General features: G+C 50.6%; 1 protein-coding gene across 8 annotated transcripts in view; it reads left to right on the top strand.

Annotated features, from left to right (window-relative positions):
- Nucleotides 1-13587: 13587 nt before the first annotated feature.
- Nucleotides 13588-19033, top strand: part of TLE3 (TLE family member 3, transcriptional corepressor) — a 46068-nt gene continuing 40622 nt past the window's right edge. For 3 of the 8 annotated variants that reach the window (XM_074966642.1, XM_074966646.1, XM_074966640.1), the window contains exons 1-4: nt 13635-13915; nt 14347-14447; nt 15116-15179; nt 16346-16390. In XM_074966642.1, coding sequence (XP_074822743.1) covers nt 13892-13915; nt 14347-14447; nt 15116-15179; nt 16346-16390 — 234 coding nt within the window. In that variant the 5' untranslated portion in view covers nt 13635-13891. Of the gene's footprint in view, nt 13916-14346; nt 14448-15115; nt 15180-16345; nt 16391-19033 lie in introns of all 8 variants that reach the window. The other 5 variants (XM_074966647.1, XM_074966645.1, XM_074966649.1 and 2 more) reach the window with 4 other exon arrangements.

The following is a 19033-nucleotide window of genomic DNA, read 5'->3' as shown; positions in this document are numbered from 1 at the left end:
GATTTACTCCAGCTTTCAGGCCCCTTGGTGGTGCCGCAGTGATGTAAAGGGGCCTTAGTATAAATAAGAATCAGACCCTAGAACTTACATTCCCTCTGCGCCTGCCCTTCCCCCTCTGGCACTTCCCTAGGGGGTGGATTTTTTTTTAAGGCGAGGAAACCCACTGTCCCCTGAAATACTAGGAGAGGGGTGATTTCTCCTCTCTCTTTAAGAGAACTTGCTCATTCCATGGTCTCCATTTTGCATGCGTGTCCATGCTAATCCCTCGTCCTCTCTCTGGGTGCAGCTCTGAGTTCCACTGGGATTTTGGAAAGGAGCCAGCTCTCCTGGCTCACACGAGATTCGTTATTTGTTGCGGTGCATCCCTTCAGAGCTCTGAACCTACTGGAAGCAGCAGCTCGAGCAAGGATAACACTGTGTTGCAGCCTGGTCGCCTTTTAAATGGGAGCTTTATACTCCTCTTTAGCGAAAGCCATTGCAGGGAGGGGAGGATTCTGCTGCCCTTGCTCAGGTGGAAATCAATAGGACAACAGCCAGAAGCACATACTACCCAATGGGAATGAAGGTGGTGGAACCTGAGGGTCAGAATGTGAACCCTTGACTCCCATTGGTGAGCAGTTATCCCATGATTAGCCCCAATGGCTTCAGTGGGAGTGTTCTTATGACCAACATTAGGATCTGGGGTGGATGCTCGCTCTGCTGATGTCAACAGGAGCTTTGCCTTTGACTTCAAGCCCAGGATTTACCCCAGCCCTTGTCAAAAGGTTCACGAGGAATGTGTCTCCTCTTGCAACCAACTCTGATGACTACTGGCGGGAACAGAGGGGTGTTTTGATTTGTTATAACACAATAGGGACAGCATCTCACTTTCTTCCTGAATGCAGTTTCTTGCTGTGTACAGTCTACTGCCATTTCCTTAAGTGTGTGGGAATTTCAGATGCAATTAATTCCATTTCTGCCAGAACAAAGGAAATCTAGCTCTGTGGGCCATCAAAATTGGGAGCACCAGGGTGTTTGTAGCGCCGGCTCCTGCCAGTTTTCTTTTCTTCCTTTCTCTCCCGTTGTTTGAGGAGGTTGCAGAAGGTTCTCTCAGTTTAAGGAGTTTAGTTTTTCAGCTCAAGGGAAGTCCAGCATCTTGAAGCATAAACATGGTGGCTCAGGATGGCTTTAAGCCTAGCTCCTCAGAGCCCTTTGTACCCACTGCTCTTTTGAAAGCCCACCGTAGTAGCTTATTTTGCTTGAATTTAAGTCCACCAAGATACTCCTCCCTGATAAAGTCTGGACCTTACCCACCAAAGCGTCCAATCTGCCAGGGAGCATGCATGCTCCTGGGTGGAGAACGGCGTCCTTTTTTACCCTGGTGCTGCAGCCAAACTGAAAACGACGGAGCACATGACTCCAGGCTCAGAGAGGTGGGTAAAGCCAACAGGTGTGTACACAACATCGCTAACCAACTGAGAAAATAAGGCTTGGGATCTGTGCCCTGAGAGTGGTGGAAAGGCCTGGGAATAGCAAGCACAGTGACACTGCAGAGGGCCCTCTCTGTCTCCATGGATCTTAACCTTGTTGCTGAGCCTCCACACACCGGTTCCTCACAAGGACAGCAGCTTACCTCATGTCCTGTGTACACATTGTGGGCCTTCCAGTGGATACTTCTCCCATTAAAGCCTTGCTCTTGCCAGACAACCCTGTAGGCTTACATTGGCTTGCCATGCAATGCCCCCCAAGAAGATTCAAACCCTCCACACGTCCCCACTCAATTCAGACCTTTCCTAGCCGGCTACAGGAGAGAGGTTTGCTCTTACAAAAGTTCTCAAGGGTCTGAATTGAGTCATGTACTGACAAGATATCTCCAGACCCTGTTTAAAAACAAAACATTAGTTTCATGCACTGTAGGAGGTGACGGCTGGATTGTTTTTAATCAATTGCATCAAAACTATTTGTACATTTGAGAATTCTATATTCTTTTTTTTAAAACAACAACCACAACAAAAACCCAGCATGTGCAAGGCCTGGGCATAGCGATCAGTTTCAAATGTGTGTATGCAGCGGCCCCTCCCCATCCACCGAACCATTGTAAATACTCCAGCTTTTCACCTGGAATGGTGCCGCCCATCTCCAGATGCCTAGGCACTGTACAACACTAACAAAGCAAGCTTCCCAGCACCGTGGGAGGCTGGGGGATATTGTTACCCCCCCTGGAGAGAATGGGCAGGTGAGACTTGTTTTGTTGGACGTCTCAAGTTGGGCCCTAAAGAGAAGGGGCTGCTCTTGAAAAAGTTGGGCTAAGTGACTTGTCCAAGTCTCAGGCAGAACCAGGAGTGGAATCTAGATCTCTTGACTCACCTGCCTGTGCTCTCAGCATTCGATCCCGTGCTCCTTTCTTACGCTACCCATGACATTAAACAGTGGGCCTTCCGCCGAGCGTGACAGTGCACACTGGGCACCTTCAGATCGAGAGATCTAGGCACGGTTCAAAGACACAGTGAAGGACAAATGGAATTGTGCTGAGGACGTTCAAATGGAACCTCTCGGCACTGGCAGCCGCAGTGAGAGTAGAAAACTGGGTGCCAGGATTCCTGGAGTGTGTCCCCAGCAGCTGCCACTGACTCACATGGGGATTCTGAACAAATTATTTAACCCCTATCTCATTTTACGCATCTATGAAATGCCAGGTGTAATAATACATCCCCTCCCTCACAGCCACCTTGTGAGGCTGAATTGTTTGGTAAGTACTTGGAAAGCCTCAGCTGAGAGGCATTACAGTACACGTGAGTTCAAATATCATTACTACACCTGAAGTCCAAAGAGCAACGCTTCCTGGATAAAGCGTTCTCACAAATGTGTTTTGTCGTCATTGCTGCAGCTCTTGGAGTGCTGAGAAAGAGGAAAGTGCTAGACTCCAAGAGGAGATCAGGTTCATTGGTGCTCATATCCTGCAAGGCTACATCTGGAATTTGGATGCCCTAGATTTATTTTTCAGTCCCAATCGGAGCCTTCAGCATTCCCTAAAAGTAAAGAGGGAAGTTGACTGGAAAATCTCAGTGGTGTGGTACGCTGTGCCTCGGATGCTGTCTGCAATTGATTTACTTCTGCTGGACTCTCAGTTGGGTCGGCTCTATATGGGACACGTGCGTTGGAGCATCGTTGTCTTGTTTTCAAACTGTTGACTGTGAAGCGTTAGATTTCGTTCACCCTTCTGGATCTCATTTATAGCTGCTGTGAACCTTCTGCCAAATGTTTGTGTGTGGTTCTGGAGTAACAATTGTTTGAGCTACATTCCATTAGCTCCTGCACAGCGTGTAAACACGGCCAGACATTCAACCTGAGCGCTTCTCTAGGGACATGACTGGCTGCTCTTTGGAGGGCCAACGATCACCTGCGGTTTGTTTCAGAGCGAATAGCTCAGCTCAGTCTTTGCTGTATGTTGTCTAATTATAGATATTATGTTGCAAATGGCTTTTGAAGCTGTTAATGGTATTACTGGTGTTATTCGTCTAGCTGTTAATTATAACAGATTTGTTTGGGATGCTTTCCCGGTTTTCAGCTGTAATTGCTCTCCTTGTTCCCTGATGTCTTGCAATTCAGGGTAAGCCCTATAGTTTTCGTAGAGGATGTTTACCTCCCCTGCTGAAAATTATTGTATAGTGTTACTTGTGAAGAACGGCTGCCATGTTCCACCCCAGAGTTGGCTGCATTTCCGTATTGGGCAAGTGCTGCAGCTCTGGGCCCGGATTCAGCAAGATCCTTATGCATGGGGCTAACTTTACCCAGGTAAGTCCCACTGCCTTTTAAGTGAGGCACATGCCTAAGTTCCTTGCTGAATCAGAGCTGTGGCCCATAAAGCAGTATAGGATTCCTCCTGCTAAGTCAGCGACCTAAGGTATTATTACTAAAGTGCTACATAAGAGTGGGGCATTATTATTAGGTAGGAAAATGGGAAAATATGAGGTGGATTGCTTCACTTTTATTGTCATTAAACTCTAAAGGGGTCTGTTCACTCTGCACAGAAAACCCCAGATTTATACAGCAAGCTGGAGTGCTTTGGTTTTGTTTTCTTTTGTTTTGTTTCAGGCTTGTTCTTAAATTTTCAAAATACCAATAAAGCAAACACGGAAGAAAAGGCTTTTGGAAATTCTGGGCCCAGTCCTGCATGCAGAGCTTCTGCTGAGCTCTCACTGGGATTTTAGTGCATGAAGAACTTACAGGATTGTACTTTCTCTGCTGTGAGAGGCTGTAAAGCTTTACTACCAAGAGCTGATAAAATTCAACTTCAAAACAAAGCAAAATAAACTTGCCTTGATTGATAGCTTTCTTAGCTCTCCTCCATTGTCAGTCATTAGTATGCTTTCCCCTGCCTTTCCAGCTCTGAAGTCCTTGTTTAGATAAACTTGAAAGCTAAAGGAAATTTGGCAGGCTGGGTCTTGCCCTATGGGAAGGGCAGATAGTGTCACCTTTAATGTAAATACGTCCTATTGACTGGGGCTGGGAATTACTTGTCAACAATAAAGCTACCTTATGTGGTGGCTGTGTACACACAGTTGCACACAATGAACCCGGCTTTTATGTTTGGTGAGCTAACCTATTAAAGCTGGTCAGGAAATGAGATGGGGAACAGAACTGACTCAGTAACTTGACTCAGATTAGTGTATGTGCACGCCGCCGTGCATGTGAGTGCATTGTTTGCGGTGTTGTAGAGGTGTTTGTCCCAGGATAGTGGAGAGACAAGGTGGGTGAGGTAATATTTTTTATTGGACCAACGTCTGTTGGTAAAAGAGACAAGCTCTTGAGCTCCACAGAGAAGATATTACCTCACCCACCTTGTCTGTGGGTATGTATAATAGATATTTATGTATTGGGACTTCTATAGGGCTTTTAACAATGAGCGTAATTAACGATTGGAACAACTTACCAAGGGCCGTGGTGGATTCTCCATCACTGACCATTTTTAAATTAAGATGGGATGTTTCTCTAAAAGCTCTGCTCTAGGAATTAGTGTGGGGCACATTACGTAGCAGGTCAGACTAGATGCTCACAATGGTCCCTTCTGGCCTTGGCATCTATGGATCTATTACACTGTTTCCCAGCCTCTCTTGGCTGCATCCTAACAAGCAAATCAACTTAACTGATGGAGCTGTGGTTTGACTCTTACCTGGCTTATTTAGGGATGACGAGAAGAAACACGAATCTGAAGGCTAGTACAACTCGTGCAAAATAACAAAACTGTCAGCACTATGCTTGAGTAAACCAGGAACTGGGCAATACAGCCAATAGAGTATCAGGTTTACACCAGAAGTACAGCGTCTGGGCCAGCCCCTCAGCTGGTGTAATTCAGCATGGCTCCAGCAGGGACTGCATGGAGCTACGTTGCTGTGTATGAGCTGAGGATCTGGCCCTTACACTTTTGGTTCTCCATTCTTTGGTTGGAGGGCTTTCCAAACTCTCCCGCAGAAGCCTGGACCAGGGCTTTCGCTCCATACCAGTGGTGAATTTGAAATGTCCTGTTGCCATGACTCCGCTGCCTGAGGGAACGATTTCAGCAGGCCTTGTGAAGGATCCTGAGTTGAGCAGGTGTCTTACCTATGAGGTGGTGGTTGGTGTCCCGTTTGGTGAAAGCACCTGCCCGTGCCGGAGCGGCTATTGCACTCCTGTTGCTGCAAATGTTTTCACGATGCAAAGGCCGTTTGCCAATGGGAAAAAATGCTCACACTCTCTGTCTCAAAGGGTTATTTTGTCACGAGAACAGTGCACTGAGTGTTGCCTCGGCCCTTATTCAGCCTGCCCAGCGGCCCCTGCAAAAATCCCAAATACAAGGCTGCACATTGCTGCTTCAGAGAACAGAAGTAATAGGAGAGGATGGGGGTGCACAGCAGCTGTGGATGGCTCTGGGTGTCAGCCCACTTGTTTGAGAGTAATCGAAGGCTTGGTCTACACTACAGACGTGTGTGGGTGTATAACTGTACTGCAGCTATACCAACCAAACTCCTGGTGTAGACAGTGCAGTATCAATGGGAGGGCTTCTCCCATCCACACAGCTACCGCCTCTCGGGGAGTTGGAGTTCCTACACTGATGGGAGAAGCTCTCCTCTTGGATGGAGTAGGCAGCATCTTCACTAAGTGCCACAGTGGCGCTGTATGTGTAGACAAGACTGGTGCGGGCGCAAAGAACCCCTGGAGAGCATGATGTGTGAACTCTGCCCCCTTTGCCAGTATAGGGGCATAAATAAAAGCTCTTACCCATTGTCTGCTCCCGGCTCCTTTCCCCACGTGCCTGGAGGGGTCAGGCAGAACAGAGCTTGCTTTTCTGGGTTTAACATTAGGCCGTTGTACGACTGGAACATGCTGGCTTTTCCTTGATGGAAGTGACTCACTCCTGAAGGCTGCATGAGCGCAGGCAATTGGTTAGGTGCTTTTCTTCACAGTTACGCCTCTGATCCTGGCCCTCACGTTCGAACCACCATTTTTTCTGTCTTTGTTCCTTCCTGAGCTCTGTAAAGCTCTCTCTGGTGCACTGGTTGTAAGTCCAGGCTAGATGGGAGCTGAGCAAACACCCCCACACAGCTCTCACAATGTGCTTCAATCCAAACTTGGAACGCGGCTGAGCGTCAAGCACCAGACCAGCAATTATGCAAAATCACAGGCAGACTGTCACACGCCCTCTCCAGGTATGGACACAGCTCTCCAGAGACTAAAAGACACTGAGTGACCCCCCCCCCCCCCCCCGTATCTCCATCTTCCGACACTGACATCTGTGGTGTGTGTAGGTTGTAACTGTTATGCGGTTATTTTCCAAGTGCTGTGCCTTTACCTTTCTACAGCATCTTTCTGGTTGCCATTTGGTGGCCGCCGTCCCAGGTAGACTTCATGTTTGCTCTTCATTGTGCGTTTGCAGTTTATTTAATCCAAAATAAGCCATTTGGGCTGGTTCTTCTCTGTCTGTGGAAAAGCGTAACAACCATCCCCTTGACCAGGTGGGATACTCTGAGTCTTGGCATGCCATGGGCTTCAGCTACTTAAAGGCTGAATTTTTATCTCAGACATCTAGCCCCTGTGCCACATCCTGCCTGTTCACTCTCTCTCCTGAGATCAATATCCAGCTGGAAGAGAATCGTCACCTACTTGTGCGCCCGGCAAGTCTTGCTCTTTCGTAAGCACTCTCCTTGGATACCCCTTCAACCTCTCTTTGCACTCTGCCTTGGCCTTCAGATGCCATTCTTACCTCTGTCAGTTCCCTGAGTATCTTCAGAACCTCATCCTGGCCAACATCCACTACCTCTTGCTTGACTCAACCAAAGAAAAACCTTTCCGAACCCTCCAGTAACAGTGCACTCTGCAGAGAGCTAGTTGGGGTTGTTTTATTTCTGGTTTTGTTTCTTCCTTCAATGTCAGGAGTGCTTACACACTGTCGCAAAAGAAGGGGAACCTTTCGGACGCCTTACTCTTTTCCGGGTTCAGCCCTGTTTGTGTAGACTTAAGAACCGAAGATGCGACTTCCCATGCTCCAGTCACACTTGTGGGATAATCACGTCTGTTTCATATTGCAATCCTCAGAGCTTGACTTTGCAATAACCCAGGAGCTTTCAGGTTTAAGGGAAACAGTATGTTACTACTAAATCTGAAATGGAAGGAGTCTCATAGCCCAGAAGAAACTAGAAACAAGTTGACAGTACAATTCACATTGTCATCCTCTTATTTCCTGGGTGTAGGATTCCCTCCCAGAATCCATGTCACTTTGTTTGGCACAGGAGAGAACGCTGGGGTGCCTTTAGGCAGAAAAAGTGAAAGTTAAAACTGTTATTTTTATTGTTATTGTTTTGAAAGCTGCCATCTGACGCACACAACACATTCAGTTAAAAATGTGAGATTTTCTTTTCATGCTAACTTTCTGTCTGGTCACATGAAAACACTACACAGAAAAAGAAAAATAATGTACAGGGAAAATGGTAGGGGGAAAGCCTGATTTATAATAAGGATATGAAAGCACCCATTTAAATAGACTTTTAAATCCATGTGAATCAGAACACTTCCTTCCCTCTCCAATGGCTTTTTTTGAACCAGGTAAATTTTAATAACCTACAATCAAAAATCTGCTATTTCAGTACGGCCCTGGTGTGCTAAGTATCAATTAGCAACAGACATTCTTGGTCACTTTACCGCATCTCAACAGGACTGGAGCTAAGATGAAATGAGAAAGTGATGAAAATAACAATAATTTTCGGGAAATCATTAAATAGAAACCAGAATTGCTATGTAAATACCATGGAGCGGTTTGTGTAATGTGTTAAGCCAGTGATAACTAACTTTCAATGCAAAAACATCTTGTTTCCCACCCCTTCCCCCCACTTTTCCTAAAGAGACTAGCTCTTCAATCAGTGATGCCTCCCGATATCCCTAAGAGCTAGGGAAATAACATCCTTGTTTTACAGATTGGGATACTGAAGCACAGAGAGATTAAGGCCAAAACTTTCAATCTTGAGTTCCTAAAATCATCTGTCTAAATCCACATTTAGGACCCAATCCCACAAGCAGACCTTACAGCTACACTGAACCCCACTAAAGTCAATGGGTCCACTTTGCAAGATCAGGGCCTTACGCACCTATATGAAAGTGACCTGATGTCCAAGTACTATATATGATCTCCTGATGCTAGGACAGGGACACAGGGAAAGCTACTTAGCGTGTAACCTCTTTGGGGGCAGGGCCTGTCTTTTTGTTCTGTGTTTGTAGAGCACCCAGCACAATGGCGTCCTGGCCCAGGAGACAGTAATACAAATAATATTTATTATTATTGCATGTTAGGCCCTGATCCTGCAAGCACCTATCTGCTCACGGGGTTATGCTGCTATATGCATAACTGTTTGTGGGATCCAGGCCTTCGTTTAGTAAGCTAGCTCTTCCTACTTCTAATACCCTTAGATTCTAGATGTTTGATTCGCAGCAAAGAGCCTGATCCTACTCCCACCAGTGTCAATAGCAAAAATCAAACTGTCTTCAGTCGAAGCAGACTCAGGCTCTGTGAAAGCACAATCACTTTACTCTATTTCACCTGTTTTCAGCAAGGTGCAGGATGCTCCCAACTCCAGTCAAAGTCAGTGGGAAGCGAGGCTGTACAGCAAGCTCTCACGGACTCTGCTGGACCAAGCCCAAAGGACTGAAACACGCTCAGTCCCAGTGAGTTCAGCAAAACAAAGGGACCCTTCCGGAGGAGCTGCAGATACCATAAGCCTGCCTGCTGTAAGATCAATTAACCTTTCCTATTAGTGAAAAATTAACAAACATGTGCAAGCCCAAAGCAAGCACTGAGGACAAAGTGCAATTATTTGGGGATTTATCATAAATCATTACTTCCTTTGCTAGGCAGCAGGGAAGCTTCTCCAGCTTTGTGAAGCAAGCTGTTCTTGGTCAGTATCTTTTGCAGAAGTCTGGGGAATACTGAATGTGGCTAAGGGTAGCTTTTCCTCTGGGCTGATCTGACCACTTCAGGATAGCCCTCAGTACTCCTGCATTACAAATGACAAAATATGCCATTGCTGGGGGGTGGGTTTCAACTCCTGTCATCTTTGCTGGGTAACATTCCCACCTAGCATTGATCAGACACTATTTCAAACCGAAAGGCACCTCAATAAAAGGGGAGCGCGCTGATTTTCAGAGTTCCTGTGCAACACCGGCAAAGTATCTTCCATGCTTCCCTCTGCTGCTTCCTCCCCTCCAGGGTAACACCCTACTACTGCTACCAGCCAGTGAAGTGGCTCCTTTTAGCTCAAGCCGGCAGGTGCTTGTGATGCTGACACCAGTCCCCAGTACAAATCTCGCCCAGCCAAAGCCACCCAGGATGCCAGGGCAGCCAGAGCTCCTGACTCCCCTGTGCCGGGCTTGGCTGCAGCTCCTCAGCTTGAGAGACGCTGGAGGGGCCACTGGGAGAGGAGGCGGCAGGGAGATAAACCGCAGGCAGCAGGTGGCGGCCTTGCAAGGGCTGCTGCCGCTCCGGCTCCCGGGCTCGGGGACTCCAGCCCGGACTTTCCTTCCCGCTCTGGGGACCGGCTGGAGGGGTGGGTGGGTTTTTTTTTTCCTGTTTGTTTGTTTAGAGTTGTGCCAGGAACTCGGCTCCCACGTGGGGCGGACTCCCAGGTGCTCCGCGGAGCGGCCAATGACAAGGCAGCGCTCCCGTAGCGACGGACCCTGACACTTCTCGTAACCTACACAGGGGCGAGGCAGCCAATGGGAAGTGGAGGCCGAGGCGTCGGGACATCACTGGGTTCAGGGCCCCCCCCGGGTGATGCATTCCCCCCCCCCCACCCATCCACCCACCCGTGTCCGGGGCCCGCGGTGTCTCTGCCATTCGGGGGCTGCTCCTGCTGCGAGGCGAGGATCCGGGGGGCCCCCGCGCTGAGCCCCAGGCGACGGGGCGGGGAGGAAGGGGGCTCGCCCGGTCCCCTGGGATCCCCTGCTCCCCGGCAGGCTGGAAGGGACGAGCCGGCTTTCCCCGGGCAACCACTGCGGCCCTTTCTGGGGCTGGGAAGTAGCAACCGGACCCTGTAACCACAGCGTCGGGGTCTCGGGCCCCCCATTTCAACCCGATCCCCAAACCCCAGATTTTGCAAGGGGCGACATCTGCATGGTGGGCGTGCGGGTGTGCGCGCGCGACTTTCCCTTTCCCTTTTGTGCGTTCCCCTTTTATTATTTAAATTGATACGTTTCATTACTAGGGAGAAAAATAAAATATTCCTTTGATACACAAAATCAAATTGATATTTAGCCTCTGCTTACTTTTTTATGCATGGCTCCTTTTCCCCGCACGGTAGTGACAGATTGTTTGAGCTGGAAGGAAAAGCCATTCCAAGCTAATTAAGCAGCCATTCCAAGCAGTATTTGCAAGCGGGACGCTGAGAAGCGGCGGCGTTTGTCAGCGCTCGGCCCCCGCGTGGCTTTGACTGACAAGCCCGGCGCTGGAGTGGCAGCCCGGGCGGCCTCCGCCAATGGACAGAAGGCAGCCGGTTGTGCCCCTTGCCGATTGGTCGGATGGATCTGTTTGATGGAAGGCTGCTTTTTTTTTTTTTTTTTAAAGCGCGGGGGGCGGCGGCGCGCTGCGGTGCCCACGTGGGGGCAAGGCAGGGCGGGTTGGGTCTGTGACGTGGGGCGCGAGGAGCCATTTTGTGCTAATAGCGGCTGCCTGGGCGCGGAGCCAGGGGTGTCTCTGCGGAGCCCCGAGCCCGGTGCAGGGGCGGGCCGAGCCCTGCACGCGGGGGCTGCTCTGAGCCCTGCCCGGCTTGCACGCCTCCGTCCCACCCCCCTCCAGGGCAGGTGCAAGACCCCCCCACGCGCGCGCGCTCATTCTCGCGTGGGCGGAAGCTCGCCCCGCGTGTGTCTCCCTGCGGGGCCTCAGCCGAAGCCCCTGTTCCGCGCGTGGAAAGGGCCGGGCCGGGGGGCTGCGGGTGGAGCTCACCCGCGGGGGCGGGGGGATGCCCCGCAGTAGCCGCGGGGGCTGGGCCCGCAGCCTGCCCCACGGCGAGGATTATTCCGCGGGGGAGCCCGGGCCCCAGCAGCCCCCTGGGCCGGGCGTTTCCGAGGGCGGGCTGGGGAGGTGACCCGAGCCCAGAGCGCCTTGTTGCGGGCCAGGATGGCCCCCGGCCGGCACAAAAGCGCTCCCGACGGCCGGCCCCACGCGTGTTTCTCCTGACTCAGGAGCGTTCCCATCTGCCGAGCGGACGGCATTGACCGTGTCCCTGCGGGACCTCGGAACCATCTGCCGGGAGGGAAAACAAGGGGGGGCCATCCCCGCTCTGCAGCGTTAGGCGCTTTCCTGCCTGCCTTTCTGGGTGCTGCACTTACTCGGCCTCGGAAGGGGGAGAGGCTCGAAAGCAGAGTTTGCAAACACGGTGCGTGTAAAGGCTGCTGCGGATCAACCCTCTGCCGGGGGGACCCTCTGCGGCTGGGCTCTTGTTTGATGTAAAGGCTCAACCCCCTCTTTCCCCCCGCAGCAGTTACAATAAACACCGCTTTGGAGGGCGTGTAAACCCCGGGATAGTCCAGTCCGGTCGGGTGCGTGGGTAGCTTGAATGACATGACCCGAGTTCTTCACCAAAGCGGCTCCGACCCGAAAGGCGCCAAGGGGAGGAAGAGGGGAAACGGGTCGCGATGGCAGAAAGGGCCGATCCCCTTGGTAGGAGCACCGGGCAGAAAGCATCCAAGGGGATGCGGGCGGGCTGGCTGGTCGTTTGGGGGGGGGGGGGGGAGGAAGGAAAGCCATCCTGTGAGTCCCCCGCAGCCTTTCTCGGTGGGGAAGGCTGTCCCCCCCCCCTTGTTGTTCTTGCCCCATTTTATCGCTGCTAAGTCTTAAGAAGGGAAAACAGGCAAGGGGCGGAGCGCTCCTGGTCGCTTTCTAGTAGCTAATGGGCCCGCTAAGCTGCTGTCTGAGGAGGCGGGGGGGGGGGGGGTGCTCGTTCGCAGGCGGTGCATCGTCCCCGACGGCTCCGGGGCTGGGGGGCTCCCACCCTCCCCCCGTGACCCGGAGCTAGCGGGAGAAGCAGGCCCGGGGCAAAGCAAAACCCATCCCCGGGCTGCTGCTGCTGCTGCTTCTCCGCCGCGGAGTTCGGGCTCGCGGCAGACGGGCTGCCCAGAGCGACGGTGTCCGCCCCCCCCCGCGGCCCGCGCCCCCCCGCCCGGAGGGACATTCCGAATTCGAGCCGTGCACACGGGGCGGCTTTGCAGCGGCCGAGCCACTTTCCAAGGCCAAGCCGGCCCGGGGCCGTGTCCCCGCCTCCCCACTCGTGTCCGAGGGCTCCCCCCCCGCCTCCAGGCCCGCGCGGCAGCCGAGCGGGGTGGGGCGCTCCCCGGCCGGCCACAGCCCCCCAGCAGCGGGGCAGGGCCGAGGGCGCCTTCCCGACACAAGATGGCATTGTGACGTCCCCGCTGCCGGCGCCCATTCGCCGGCCGAGCTGCCCCGCCCCACGTGGGCTCCCCGCGCTGCCATTGGTCCGGCCGGCGGACGCTGGGGCTGCTTTTTGTTACACTTCACTCCCTCTTTGGAGCGCTCTCGCGCGGCAGCGGCTCGGCCCCTCGTGCGCTGCCTCCTGCCTGCGGAGTCTGTGGGTGGCATCGCCGGGGTCCCGGGGCGCGCTGGCCGCGGCGAGAGGGGCAGGGCAGGGGGGATTCCAGCCGCCGCCGCCGCCGCCGCTCCTCCTCCTCGGGAGCATGTGTTCTCCGCCGGGCTCCGGCTCCCGGCGGCCGGGGGTCCCCGCGGCTTGAACCCGCCGGCGAGGAGCCCTCTTCGGGAGCGGACCCCGCCGCCGCCGCCGGGCTGTGCAGCGATGGGGCCGGCGAGGAGCTGAACGGGCGCCCGGGAAGAGGGAGTTCGCAGCCGAGCCCGAGCGGCTGGCGGAGCCCGGCTCGCCCTTTGCCCGCACGCGTCGCCCGGAAAGTGGCCTGGCTTTGGCGCCTCCCCCCTTCAGCACCCCCCCCCGACCCTTTTCTTCGGGCGGCAGGATTTGGGGGTTTTTCTCGGCGCCGAGCAGCGGGGCTGGATCGTGGAGAGCGGCGGGCGGCAGCCCCGCGGGCTGAGGAGCAGCGGAGCCTGGGTTGACTCTCCGCCTTCGGGGGCCGGAGCCCGCAGCCCCCCGGGGGAAGGGGGGAGGGAGGGAGCGGGCAGCAGGATGCCGAGGAGCGGGCGCTGCCCCGCGACCCCCGCCATGTGCGCCTTTCGCCCGAGGGGAGCCCGGCTCCTGCGCCCGGAGCTGGCGAGCCTGCCCGCCTGCTAGGCGCCCCGAGCTCGCACCGCCCGGGACTCCGCTTCTTCCTTTGTTCCAGTTTTGGCCCCTCCGGGGCAGCTTCGTGGCCGAGCAGAAGGCGCTTGGGGCCGGTGGGGGAGTGACTTGGTGGCCGGTGAACTCCTGCGATGTACCCCCAAGGCAGGCACCCGGTAAGTCCTCGGTGCCCCCGGGCGTTTCCCTTGCAACCTATTTCCCTCCCCCACCCTTGATCTTTATTGGGGGGGGGGGGGGAGAGGCGATGGGTGTGTCAATCTGTCCGTGCATCGCGGTGATGCTTGTGCACCCTTGAGACCGGAGCGTGCCCCCGGGCTCCGCGTCTCCAAACAAACAAGCCAGGGAGCAGCCAGCCGCGGGGAGCCTCGCGGGGAAGCAGGGGCTCTCGCGGTGCCAGGAAGCGCCCCGACGCCCCTGCCACCCAGCCTGGGAAACTTCAGGGGTAGCGAGGGGATCTCGGACCCCTGTTGGAGCCTGTTTATTTGGGGGAGGGCTGGCTCCTGGGGAAGGGAGAGGAGGGCCAGGTATCTCCCCCTGGTCTGTAAACGGCTTGTTTTCTTCCGTGTCCGTCTGTGTGTACCCCTAGGCTCCCCACCAGCCTGGGCAGCCGGGCTTCAAATTCACAGTGGCTGAGTCCTGCGATAGGATTAAGGATGAATTCCAGTTTTTGCAAGCCCAATATCACAGGTAACTCTCTCTGTCTGCCTGTCTCCCTCCCTGCTTCCCTCCCCTGCTTAGCAAAGGTTAAATGTTTAATGACAGATTTTAAGTGCACACTAGAGCATGTATTAAAATGTCTTTAGAAGAGCAATTTATGGCTCTGTGTTGACTAGCATCAATCGCCAGCCAAGGCTCCTTTTGTTCCTCCCTGTTTGTCATTTCGGAACTGCCCCAGTTTTTAACCCTCCGCCTCCTGGGCTTATCGGAAAAGCTCTAGTAACCCCTCCAAATCCCTGCTGGTTGGAACCTTTGTTTGTCACTAGGGTCCCCCGACCCCCCCCCCTTCATCCATTCTAAGAAACACCCCCACTCCCGCAAGGTTACTGTTTTGCCATGAGGAATCCCCCAGAAAAAAAAATTACCCTCTTGTTCTGCTGAAATTTCCCATCTTTCTAGCTTGCAAGACGTCTGCTAGCCTGCCATTGATTGAGCAGAAATATGGCAGTACTAAGGGGTACGTTTCAGGAGCTATTACAAAAACAAACAAACAAAAACCTACTGATCTGGGGTGATGTGCTTCTAAGAAGTGTTACTCAAGATGGTGTCTCTTTTCCCCGCCCCCCCACCCCCACTTGACTTGTCACTTTATCACTGCGGGTTCTTAAACATATATTTATTCTGTTTTATCCTCTTAGTCTTAAAGTGGAATATGATAAGCTTGCGAACGAAAAGACAGAAATGCAGCGCCATTATGTTATGGTAAGAGACTTTAATCAGATTTTGCATCCGACTGCACATGGCATTCGCTGATGATGGAGCAGTGAAATGGGCCAGGGGGTGGTGGTGATGCGGGACCCTTAAAATGAATATTGCCCATTCAGAACAAGTTGTCTTCATTCTATACCTTGCTTGGGGCCGGATGGTTCCTATCTCTAAACATTACAGCTGTCCCTTCAGTGTTATCTGCCTGGCGGGTTGTGAACCATCCTCTAAGGAGAAAAACAATACTTTTGGTGACCAGTGTTCCTGCCCTGTTTTGACAGGCATTGATCATTTTGTGTCCTCCCTTTATATTTACCAAATATCTGACTTGTGCCTGAGGACAGCAGACTTAAAAAGATTGGAAACCTAATACAAGTCTCCTGTTAACCCTCTTCCCCTGACACTCCCAAAGAGGATTTTGAAGCATTTAGAGGCAGGAGATCGGCTGACTCTGTATCACAAGAATCCGTGTTTGTATCGTTGCCTAGTTAAAACTTCAGCCCCCTGTAAGCACGCATTTTGCAACTTGCTGACCCTGGAGTGTTTGGACTAACTTCTGATGTTAGGAGACAGGGGTCAGACTGCTCCTTGTTTTTGCGTGAGGCCAGAGAAGGCCTGTTACGACATCATCTCTCCCAGTTGCTTTGAGGAAAGTGGATTCTTTTGTTGCTACAGAAATCTTTTCACTCTAGTTGCATTACAGGGGCAGTAGGTGAGGTGATTCTTTTGATTTGTATTTCTAATCAATTTAGCGTGACCAGCGTTCATTTTCGAAGTACAGGCCCATTCCCTGACTGCAAAAGAAGAGATGTAGGACACAGGGCAGAAATAACTTTTAAAGGAAAAATTACAAGATGTTTGCCAAATTGCAGTATATTAACTTTTCTATTTGAACTTATACATACTGGTCGCACACAGCTCTGGGGGAAGGGTAGGCTGCTGTCCTGTTTCTTCTAACTAACTTATAGGGAATAGATGAACGAGAAAAGGAGTATCCCCTTGTTACGTGTGTGTCTCTTAAACCCTGCATGCATGTGGCTATTACTTATGATTTAAAATTTCCTTGTTTAATATGCTTTGAGCACAGTTCTGTCCAGGAGGCTTTTCTGATAATGGTCTTATGCAAAATCAATGAAAAAATACTTTTTTTTTTCCCCCCCCAGTACTACGAAATGTCATATGGTTTGAATATTGAAATGCACAAACAGGTGAGTGATTCTCTTCCATATCCTGTCTCCTTTCCCTGAACCATGAAAATGAAGTCCTGGTTTTGATAAATAAAAGCTAACTGGTCAAATGGTTGGTGTTACACCCGTGTGGAGCTGTTGACCATGAGTAAATATGAAACTGAGTTGATGGAAGTCCAACATTTTTGCATATGTTAGGGAAGATTTCAGATTTTTTTAAATTGTTTATAAGGAGAGATGAAAGTAATGCTGTGAACTTCTCATACCGAGATGTGTACCCGGATTAGCACATCTTGTGTATATGATTAAACATGAAAAACACAGCTAATTAATACAGATTTGATTGTTGGTGCAACTCAGCATTCTTTAAGGTCATTCTTCTAATTAATACAGCACTGGAATGTATGACTTCAGAACAAATTGTCTTGTAGGATTTTAGCAGCCACTGCAGTGTGGCTCAATGCCATGTTTTACATCCTACATCTGGAAGGTGAAGAAATGTTTGCAACTTTTGTCTGCTCTAATGTATAATTTGCCTAAAGGGAAAACATGAAGGACTGTTGCAGAATGTGATGTGCTACCTTGATAAGATTAAAGCTAAAGAGCCTAAAGGCTGGGCACATGATGGTAAAACTTAAAGGAATGAAGTTATTATTGAGATTAGACCTGATTATTTGCGGTGCTGCTGCTTATTGGTTTTAAAAGTAGTTCTAAGAACTTCAGATAGATATAAGGTGACATCATCTTTGCAATTCATGAATCAAACCAGTTTGACTCAGTGTTTTTGTTAATAGCAATGTAAATCGTATTGACGCTCTCCTAAATAACAAGGTACTGCTAGTAGACTAGATTCAATACATGTTGTTATTTAAATACACAGTGGTGCGTGCTTTATTTATCTTTTCTCCCCTTCAGTTCGTACAGACTTGCCAGGTATATAGAATTATTTAAACAGTGACAAAAATAATTTACATTGGGTTTAGTCTTGCAAAATTTCTTCTGCCCATGCTGACTAGCCATACTTTTGTCTTTTGCTGCTTCCCCTCTGACAGGATCATTGCCTGGCAAAGATGCACTGTGATTTACAGACTTATTTTGATAGTTTTATATGCATTCATATAAAGAGAGAGAGCTGTAGTAGATTAGCTAATATAGCTAAGTGTCCTCGTGTTTGGATAGTGACCTGTGTAGGGGGAAATGCAAAGACATGTGAGGTTGTTCAGATGGACTTTGTGGTGCAGTGCTTTGGGGAGCCTGTAGCATTTTCTGGCTTTATAAAGCCGAAGAGACCTGTAAGGATAGAGTTTCTACGTAGATCTCTTTGGGTGTTGGGACCTTTTGGTGCAGTTATATCCCATTGCTAATGGGAGTTGTACGCCTCTGTCAAGAGGACAACAGACCCTGAACGTTTTTATGAGAATACATTTTGGGTCGTAGAACAAAACAAAACGTGCTGCTTTTATTACAGGATACATTTTACCTCCACAACGTGTGCTAGAATTCTTTTCCTCTTTTTGGAAATCTGTGACGTATGCAGGGACATAAAATGAAATGTACCTTCTTTCGCAGCATTTAGTCTGGCAAACTGAATGAGGTGTTCATCTGGCTAGTCTCTTTAAAATGCCTAGTGGCAGAGCTGTAGGGTAGAGTTGGGGTATGTTGCTAGACTGCCGTTTTCTGTAACATTGCGAGCTGTGTTACAGTTTGTGTTTTTGTGAGAGAGTAAAAGGCCTTCTTCCCTTTGGTGGAATTTTGCATACTGATGTTATTACAGTGCAACAATGTTAGTTATGTACAAGTGTTTACATCTTGGGGCACTGTTCAAAAACAGCGAACCCTAACAGGGAAGCCTGGGTGGATCTGGTGTTCCCTGTCTTGTGTTCCTCCATTTTAAAGGCCTAAATAAGGATATTCTTCAAATGGTTTCTGAGTGGAACCTTTCTTGGCTGCTTTCATCATCACTGGTGGCTGTATGTCCAGTACCTTATATTAGAATTGGACAGGGTCTCTGAGGAGAAGCTGTTTTTGTTGTTTGATCACCAATGGTGTGCTTGATGCTTCAGAAAAACAGAGCCACCATCCCTGCCTTAGCAGCTGAAATGACCGTATAGTCTGTTTTCTGAATCTCAGAATTGGGTGAAATGAGCAAAGAGGACAAGGGGGAGGGAGGGCGTGAGAACTCAGGAGAGAAGAGCGAGTATAATCTAAAAGGGTTTGTCACTCTTCCTGACTGCAAGGGCTTTACAAAATAAATCCTACCACTAATTGCAGTGTGGGTCCTGGGTGCATCTGGCTGAGGGTGGCTAGTCCTGAACAAACAAGTTTATCAGCTGACCTGTTTAGCGGTTGACTTGTGTTTATCTGCACACAATCAAGTAGACTGGAGTGCTTGAATTATTCATGCAGTGTCCTGCCCTCCAGACTTGACTGCTTGTGATTACATCTGCCTGAGACAAACACTGATGGATACTTCATCTTTAAGCAAAAGGGGATTGCCTGTCTGTAGGCTTATATAACAGATTATCTCTTCTACATTGAATATTAAAAGTGTGTGTTTTTTTTCTCTTTACCAAATCACAAAGAGAAATAAGAATAAAAGTGATTTCATGAATGACTCCATAGGCTACATGCGAGGAATTATGTATGAAGTGACAACTCACTCTA

The sequence above is a fragment of the Natator depressus genome, chromosome 10, assembly GCF_965152275.1.
Source record: "Natator depressus isolate rNatDep1 chromosome 10, rNatDep2.hap1, whole genome shotgun sequence".
Taxonomy (NCBI): Eukaryota; Metazoa; Chordata; order Testudines; family Cheloniidae; genus Natator; species Natator depressus.
Note: the sequence above shows the minus strand (reverse complement) of the source record. Positions and strands in the feature narration are given on the sequence as shown.